The sequence below is a fragment of the Garra rufa genome, unplaced genomic scaffold (genome assembly GCF_049309525.1).
Source record: "Garra rufa unplaced genomic scaffold, GarRuf1.0 hap1_unplaced_400, whole genome shotgun sequence".
Taxonomy (NCBI): domain Eukaryota; kingdom Metazoa; phylum Chordata; class Actinopteri; order Cypriniformes; family Cyprinidae; genus Garra; species Garra rufa.
Genome location: NW_027394667.1, coordinates 1 through 9,877, shown reverse-complemented (window position 1 = coordinate 9,877; position 9,877 = coordinate 1). Strand labels below are relative to the sequence as shown.

Here is a 9,877-nt window from a genome sequence, read left to right as displayed (position 1 = left end):
TTTAGTTGAGGGATCATCGCTAAATTACCATTCTCTTACAAAACGCTCAGTGAATCACTAAAGTGCGCATATTGTGAAAGAATGGGCTATACTAGTTGTCATGATTGTTTTACGAGACAATAAGTTACACTACCTGACAAAAGTTTATGAATAGTAAGAATTGTAATGTTTTTAATCCTTGTGTGACCTTATGGACATTTTTGTCCATTTCAGTTTTGTTTTTTTGTTATAAGTGTGCTTGTGTTAATGCCAACTACATATATTTAGGCTCAGGTGTTTATTTTTATTGAAATTTTAATATTTTACCCTCATTTCCTTCAAAAAATCAATTTTACCCTCCATACAAAAATAGCTACTCACACTCAGGACCTTAAAGGAACACTCCACTTTTTTTGGAAATAGGCTCATTCTGCAACTCCCCCCGAGTTAATAAGTTGAGTTCTACCATTTTGAAATCCATTCAGCCATAAGATTAAGAACTACACTCCCATTCCACTCATTTCAGGTTCTGCGTGATATTATTTCGCCTGCTGCGTCCATATTACGGCAGCAAACTTCCTTGACTATTACACCGGAATGGGAGTGTAGTTCCTAATCTTATTGACCTAGAAAATCGCAGCTTTACATTTTCTGCCGGTATTAGTACACGATATAACTACAGAAGAGTCAAGTTTTAAATAGGACAAATGTCGAAACCCGTTGGTCATTTTTGAACGTGATGCTATTGGTCTAATAGGATTCAATGATCTATGCTAAGCTATGCCAAAAGTGATATCACCAGAACAGGACAACGGCTGAATGGATTTCAAAACGGTAAAAGTCAACTTATTAACTCGGGGGGAGTTTGAGAACGAGCGTATTTCCAAAAAAAGTGGAGTCTTCCTTTAAGGACAAAAAACGTCCGCATTGAAACCCATTAAAACTGCAATTTTTTAACCCAGGGCCATTTGGCTATAAAATGGTGCAATATTTGCTAAAAGGCATTCATTCTATCGGCAAGGCTTCAAATTTTACATTTTTACCATTTTTACTGGATTGTGCCATTTTTTCAAATTTGGCATATACATTTTTTTTTTTAATCTAACACTACACTAAAAATATAAATGCTTCAAAATTAATGTTGTTTTTCTTCACTGACACACCCAAGAATCTAATAAGCAAAGAAAAAAATTCTGCTTAGCGTTTAGTATATGGAAATTAACTACTATTTTTCATTTTTTCATAAAAAAAAAACACCTGTGGCATTATGCAAACAAACCAGCATTTAAAGGGTTACAATTCTGAAAATTAATGAATGTTTGATATCTATGGATGGAACAGATGCTGGTTAAAAAATCAACATCAGTGAAAGTGGAAAAAAATATATTAATAAATCATATTTTTATGACAGTTTTTAGGCATTGACATTTTTGTCCGTTTTGCACCTATGTGTAACTTTTTTTTTTTTTTGACGCACAAGGGTTAAGGAAATCTCTACAGCTCACCAAACCTGAATTTATTTTATTTAAAATACAGCAAGACTGTAAAATTGTGAAATATTTTTACTATTAAAAATAACTTTTCTGTTTGAATATATTTTAAAATGTAATTTATTCCTGTGATTTCAAAGCAAAATTTTTAGCATCATTACTACAGTCACATGATCCTTCAAAAGTCATTCTAATATTCTGATTAGCGACTAAAAAATATTTAAATAATAATATATTATTATTATTATTATGTTGAAAACAGCTAGGTAGATTTTTTCAGGTTTCTTTGATAAATAGAAAGTTCAGAAGAACAGCATTTATCTGAAATAGATTTATTTGAAATATCTTTTGTAACATTATAAATGTCTTTATCATCATTTTTGAACATTTTAAAGCATCCTTGCTAAATAAAAGTATTGATTTCTAAAAAAAAAAATAATAATAATAATAGAAAAAAATAATTATATACTTTTGAATGGTATAGTGTATAATGTTACAGAAGCTTTTTAGTTTTTATTCAAATGCTGATCTTTGGATTTTTCTATTCATCAAAGAATCCTGAACAAAAATGTATTCAAAAGTTTTAAATATTGATATTGATATATTGAAAATGATACTTAAAATGTTTCTTGAACAGCAAATCAGCATATTAATATTTCTGAATGATCATGTGACAGTAAAGACTGGAGTAATGCTGCTGAAAATTGAGCTTTGAAATCACAGGAATAAATTACATTTTAAAATATATTCAAATACAAAGCAACTATTTTAAATAAATTGTAAATTTTAATTAAAATTATTTCACAATATTACTGCTTTTGCTGTATTTTGGGTCAAATAAATGCAGGCTTGGTGAGTAGAAAAAACAATTATCTTCCTTAAAATACATGTAGCCTAATACTAATTTTTAGACGATCCCTTTTGTTCGAAGCGCCCCCTGCAGCCATAAAAATAAAATAATGAATTATAATAAAATTCAATACCACAATAAAATTAAATCTAAAATAAAAAGTACGTTTTGAAGTATATTATATCAAATGCTACAACATATTCTCTTGCTACATTGTTTTAATATAATTTACGTTCGTTTTATTTTTCGCCAAAGCCTCAACATGGCATGTGAATACGTTTTAAATAGTTAAACTATTAATTTAAAATTAAAATTATTAGTTAAATTTGTTGGTTTGCTGAAAAGACAGCAGCGGCAGAAGTGAAATCAGCTGACCGACACGATGTCGATGGTCATGTGACACGAGGATGCGGATCCGAGCGAATTAACACAATCTTAGGAAGAGAGCGGTTTCAAATCATAGCATGTCAGCTTGTCTGTACGCTTCTGTGCTGTCATAGCATGTCCGGGTTCAGATATGGACTTTATGAGGTTTATATAATAGGTGTACATCGTTTAACTCCGCTTACGGTAAGTACAAATCTGTCATTTCATGTAGCACAACATTAGCATACAGCAGTTGTTGTGACAGCACTGACTGCTGAATGCTAAAGGACATATCGATGGTTATTTATGAAATTATTACTATTCATGGGTTTACACTTAAGGTATGTTGTCGTGATCGATCCAAACGAGACAGTAAATTAAAATGTCAAGACTGGGTGTTTCCTTGGGATAATACAGTAATTAGTACATGTGGATCTTTTGTAGTACAACTACCTAGTTTTTCAAAATTTACAGTGCTGACATTTACAAATATTAATAAATGTTTTAAGAAATATATTATTCACTGTTGGGTCATTTTAGCTAATACATGTTTTAATGTTACCTCGTTGAACAGCCAGCATTTTAGTGTCTTTTCTGAAATCTTAAGCTGTTCAAATAGTTACAACTAAGAAAATGTGACCCTGGAAGACAAAACCAGTCTTATGTAGCAATAGCCAAAAATCATTAGAATGTTACGTAAAGATCATGTTCTATGCAGATATTTTGTAAGTTTCCTACAGTAAATATATAAAAACTTATTTTTTTGGTTAGTAATATGCATTGCTTAGAACTTTTCTCAATATTTTGATTTTTTTTTTTTTTGATAAAAATCATGATATATGTGACCCTGGACCACAAAACCAGTCTTATGTAGCAATAGCCAAAAATACATTGTTTCATTTATGACAAAAATTATAATTAATGATATATTAAGTAAAGATCATGTTCCATAAAGATATTTTGTATATTTCATACCGTAAATACATCAAAACTTAATTTTTGATTAGTAATATGCATTGCTAGGAACTTAATTTGGACAACTTTAAAGGTGATTTTATCAGTGTTTTGATTTGATTTTTATTTCATTTTTTTGCAACCTCAGATTCCAGATCTCGACCAAATATTGTCCTAACAAACCGTAGATCAATGAAAAGGCTATTTATTCAGCTTTCACGTGATGTATAAATCTCCATTTCGAAAAGTTGACCACTAACTTCATTTGGACAAAGGCGATTTTTCTCAATATTTAGATTTTTTTTTTGCACCCTCAGATTTTCAAATAGTTGCATCTTGGCCAAATATTGTCCTATCCTAACAAGCCATACATCAATGGAAAGCTTATTTAAATTTATTAAATTAAAAAAACCTGACCCTTATTACTGTTTTTTTGGTCCAGGGTCACAAATGAGTTACAAAAGCATTGAATAAGATGTGTTTCTTAAAGTTTGCTTTAATGATCCCCAAACTGAAAGTGTAGTTTTACTTTGTTGACTTATATTAGAGCATGTTTTCATGCAACCTGTCTGTTAAAATCTACATTAATAGCAAGTGAACTGCATGGTCATGAAAGACTTTTATTTTCCCATTGATCTGTTTTTGTATTGATTTGACTTGCATACCAAGATGTTAAATAGTCAATGGGAAATGTTCAGGGCAAAGTAAACCAGTCACTCCAAAGTCAAACATTGATTTTAGATTTGACAGCACTGAATAGAGCTGTCATATGATAGCATTGTTGTATATGCACACATAACTGAAGCAAAAGAATTAGGCTTTAAATTCAAATTTTATTTATATGTCACATACACAGTCGTAGACAGTATGATATGACGTGAAATGCTTATGTGAAGGCTGATAACCGAAAAACCTAAAAGAAAGGAAGTTCCAGTATAAAATAGAGAAATAGAAAAATATTGGATAACTTTAGCTGTAGAAGACTTTAAATTTACATTATGTACAAATAATAAAATAGTAGAGAAAAAATAGGAATAGAAATATAATAAATATATAAAATAAGACAGTGTGCAGATGTATAGATATTTGCAAGATCACAGTCACAGTTATTCTTTAACTTAAAACGGTCACAGCTTCATGTTATAATTATATTGTGTGATGTCTGAGTAATGTGTTTGTAAAATGTATTCTGTTTGTTGTTGCATTTTAATGTCAGTTGGCTGAATTGTCTCAGATGTTTCCTCATATGTGGTTTGGAATAGTTGTGACATCGTACAGTACAACTAGTGTATTTTACCGCCTTTGTTCACCATTATAAAACAGAGTATATCGTGTTCACAGCTTACATAATAAGCATATTTTAAATTTAAGAAAATAATCTTAATCTTAAATCTTAGCAATGCATATTACTAATCAAAAATTAAGTTTTGATATTTACGGTATTGAACATGAAAAGGTCACATTTGACAAAACATTAATAATTCATAAAAGTTTTCCCTACATGCGTCATAATACAGAAGATGGTGTCTGTGAATTATGAAGTAGTTCATTTGAGCTGCTCTGTGCACTTCTCACAACTATATTAAAGTGTCAGAATGTAACTAATGATTGCATGCTATCATTTGGCCTATTTGAAATCCTCGTATTGTTTTTAGCCCCAAGAGATGATAGTGAATATAATGACGCAGAAAGGGCACATTGTGCGTCATTGGTGTGTTCTGGGTGGGCTATTAACTCTGTTCATTTGTCTGCGATCACAGTGTCTGTAGATGCAGCGTCTCCGCAGGGAAGCTTTTGATCAGTGAAGCTATCAGTGGCAAATTACACCCCACCAAAGCAAGCATGGCCTCTGATATCAACTATCAGGATGGTAAACCAATTTCCTTTGCATTATGTGACGCTGATTGTGACCTTTATTTTAATATTTTCATTTTGTATTGTTTTATTTAGATTTTATTTTAATTTTTAATTCTTTTATTTTGCATTATTTTATTTGTATTTTAATTTAATTAATTTATTTTTTGGTTGTGGCCAAGTTTAAAATAAAACAACGTGGCAAAAGATAATATTATAAATAAATTAACAAACATGCAGTAAAGTTTATAGTTTTTTTTTTTTTTAAAGATTTGAACTTTTATTCAGCAGTGACATATTAAATAGATCGATAGTGATAGTAAAAGCATTTATAATGTTGCAAAATATTTCTATTTCAAATAAATGCTATCCATGCTATCCATCAAAGAATCCTGCAAAAACAAAAACAAGTTTGTTTAAAGTAATGATAATAATAAATGTTTATTAAGCTGCAGATCAGTATATTAGAATAATTTCTGCAGGATCATGTGACAGTGAAGCTGGGTTATTTTAGTATCATTGTGATACTATTATTTTTTGTTTTTCTATATTCTCTTTTCATTTACATTTTTGTAGTTTATTTTTATATTATTATATACATTTTTAAACGTGTCTGTCTAGTTAACTATAATAACCCTGCACTAAAGGAGTAATGATGCTGAAAATTCAGCTTTGCATCGCAGAAATTAATACAATTTTACAATATATTAAAACAGAAATCATTTATTTCAAACTGTAATAATATTTCACAATATTACTGTTTTAATTGTATTTCTGATCAAATAAATGCAGCTTTGATGAATCTAAGAGACGTCTTTGAAAAACATTAAGAAATCTTATTGCATAGGGAATGCATAAGTGCTGTTTGTTCAATGTTTAAAATTATGTTAATGCTATATTTGTGTGTTGGACACAGGCCCGGACTTTTCTAGAAGAGATGAGAGCCCTGCTGAAGACGAGCCCATCCGTTCACCGAGTTCCTCACGACAATCAGAATATGAACGAATCGGAGGAAGAACAGGATCCTCGTAAGCACTATGATCTTCCTCTATTAAAACTTTCATGTTCATAAACCTGTTTTAATTTTGTGCTAATGTTTTTCGTTGTTGTTGTTGTTGTTGTTGTTTAGGTTTTTTCAGACCATAATTCATTTACTTAAAGGAAATATTGGTACGGGACTGCTCGGCTTGCCTCTGGCTGTCAAGAATGCTGGACTTCTGGTAGGACAGAAAATTTAATTTGCAGATGAATGCTCATGATGTTATATTTTTAACTGTTCTGGTCTTGTGTTCTGGTGGTCGTATATAAATGATTTAGAAAGTGTATAGTTGCACGTATGCTTCTTTGAGGTTTTTCTGGTGTTGTGTCTTTTTGTGGTAGCTGTATGTACTCATTTGAACATGATCTACTTCTGTCAACATCATGTCAGCCTTTCATTTTCATTTCTCTTACATTTCTCGTAAGTCTTGTGATTTCTTTTAAAAAAACTTCCATACCTAGCACACCTTTTGTTTTTTGGTGAGACAATGCAATGGTTGTTAATGTGTGAGACAGCTGTCAGGTGATGTAATGCTGACAAGACCAGCACATGCAGTACATGCAATCATGATTAAAAAGACAGAAACTAAAGCCAGTGTGCAGAATTAACACTTGCTTAGCAGTGCTGCCAGATTGGATGGACAATTTCCAGCCCAAACACTCAAACAGTAATGTGATATAAAATTGCCATGTCAAAATTTTGAACGTTTTTCAACTAAAAAGATCAAATCAGGGCAAATACATTAAAGAGAAATAACCAAATATGTGACCCTGGACCACAAAACCAGTCATAAGGTTAAATTTTACAAAACTGAGATGTATACATCATATGAAAGCTCAATAAATAAGCTTTCTATTGATGTATAGTTTGTTAGGATAGGACAATATTTGGCCGAGATACATCTATTTGAAAATCTGGAATCTAAGGGTGCAAAAAATCAAAATACTGAGAAAATCAGCTTTAAAGTTGTCCAAATTAAGTTCTTAACAATGCATATTACTAATCAAAAATTACATTTTGATAGGTTTACAGTAGGAATTTTACAAAAAATCTTCATGTAACATGATCTTTACTTAATTTCCTAATGATTTTTACATAAAAGAAAAATAAATAATTTTGACCCATGCAATGTATGTTTGGCTATTGCTACAAATATACCCCAGCGACTCAAGACTGGTTTTGTGGTCCAGGGTCACATATGATTAAAATATGCAAGCAGACACTGTCAAAATGGCTGTCAAGAGATTGACTGATACCCTAGAAAAAATGTGCATCATTTTCAATGTCAACAGTCAGAATAAACCAAATTAATGCAAAAACTGCCCAATATAAGTGGTCAGAAAAAGCAACGTAATTAGCAGGTATTTCACACTCATTCATGCACACACAATGACAGTCAAAACTATGTCATTCATTGATACAGTGGCATGTTAAAGTTTAGGAACCCCTTGCAGAATCTGTAAAAATGTGAATAATATTATCAAAATAAGAGAAGTCATGCAAAATGCAGTTTATTTTTTTTATTTAGTACTGTTCTGAGTAAGAGGGGGGCATGCAAGTATCTTCTGTTGCTCCTGAAGGGCATTACTAAATGGGGGGAAAAAAGATTCACAAAATAAGAAAAATTTGGACATCTTAATCCTGTTCAAAAGTTTTCACCCCCCATCATCCTTCTGGAGCATCAGTGAACATTTGAACCTTTTTTTTTTTAATAGTTGTGTCTGAGTCCCTCAGTGTGAAAAGATAGATCTCAAATCATACAGTCACTGCTGGAAAGGGTTCAAATGTGCAAAAGATGCTGGAAAACTAAATAATCTGCAGGATCTGGAAGATTTTTCTCAAGAACAGTGCTTGGTTTAACTTTTCAGAACAAACAAGGGACTCATGAACAACCATAACAAAACAAAAAAAATTGTAGATCATCCAGGTAACCGTGTACCATGTTTTAATATTTGCGACTGACACCAGCGATTATATGCGGTGGAGATGCGTTCGCTGTCAAACATCTCTAATGTACTCTAAATTGTCAATGATTGTCCAATGTTAAATATAATCAAGAATTATTTTATTTCGATCTACAGTGTAATAGAAGTTAAGAAAAAGATTAGCCTTATAGCCCTAAATATGCATAGACTACAAGCTAATTCCTTTTTTCTTAACTTTTAACTTCTTCTAAAAATTATCAAGAATATTAAATCAACTTAATAGGTTACTTAATAGCTTAATAGAATTTTCTTATACAAACATAACGAATGCACTTCAAAACGAAGTTTTCATATATAAATTCAGGAATCACGAATATGACAAAATAATATTATTTTATATATACTGTATTAATTGTATAGCTATAATAGTTGTATCAAATGAATAAAGAAATTATAGTGCCTTGAATTTATTAAGTAATGTTTCATTTTGTTCGTTTCACTCTCTGGAAATGTAAAGAAAAAAATCAGTTTTTACATAGAATTCGTTTTTAATCCCTGGTTTTAAACAAGCATATACAAGAGATAATTTATATATTATTGCTTGAATAAAGGTTTAAAAATAGTGCTAGAAATTGTATAATTAAGGAATTTAAACAGACCTTGGCATTTGAAAAGACATAGTGAAATGTGTCTAATAATTTCAAAGAGAAAGAGAATCATTGGACATAATCAAAATATTCGAGACATTTATTAGGAATATCATTTTCTTAACAATCAATTCAAGATGCTGCATGTGTTAATCCAGTCTAATCGAAGTGTGCGTCTCTCCCCCGACTTTCCCAACAAAAATCCCACCCCCTCTCAGAAAATACATAAAACTGACATTACTGAGCTATATGCGTTTAAAAGTAGCCCACTTCCACCCACAAAAGTAACCTATACCCCCGGGAGTGCAGGTCATTACTTCATCTCTTGGCTGCATGAAACAAACCGTCGCAATAATGTAGAGGTAAAGACGATCCGCTTTATAGTAACGAACTTGTGTGTGCCTAATGTATGACACTCTTGTATATCAGAGTCATATAGGCACGCATAAGTCCGCTATTGAATCACAAACTATTCATGCTTTCGGGGCACTGATCCATAGATCCACATTTTTGCGTGAAATTTCAAAATATTTGTATAGTTGTCAAAATTAATTTCCTGCGAGTGTTCTTGTGAGTGTCAGTGGGGTTTATGCACGTATTTGCTGTATTTTTCATTTGTATGTATATTTTGTAATGGATACAAACAGTAGATATTCAGTCAGTCCAGTTTAAATGACAGGTGCACTTACTTAAGAAAAAGTAATCTGAAGTTGTAAAGTCTGAATTAAAGATTTCAGGAGCTTTAAATCTGTGTGTGTGTGTGTGTGTATATA

At 31.3% G+C, this 9,877-nt stretch overlaps 1 protein-coding gene across 1 annotated transcript; it reads left to right on the top strand.

Annotated features, from left to right (window-relative positions):
* Nucleotides 1-2,733: 2,733 nt before the first annotated feature.
* On the top strand, nt 2,734-6,713 carry LOC141317152 (proton-coupled amino acid transporter 1-like; the record flags this gene model as incomplete). The annotated part of the gene is made up of 4 exons (XM_073832959.1): nt 2,734-2,889; nt 5,400-5,509; nt 6,410-6,521; nt 6,623-6,713. Coding segments are annotated over exons 2-4 (231 nt in total), but the record flags the coding sequence as incomplete, so codon positions are not given.
* Between the last annotated feature and the right edge of the window lie 3,164 nt (nt 6,714-9,877).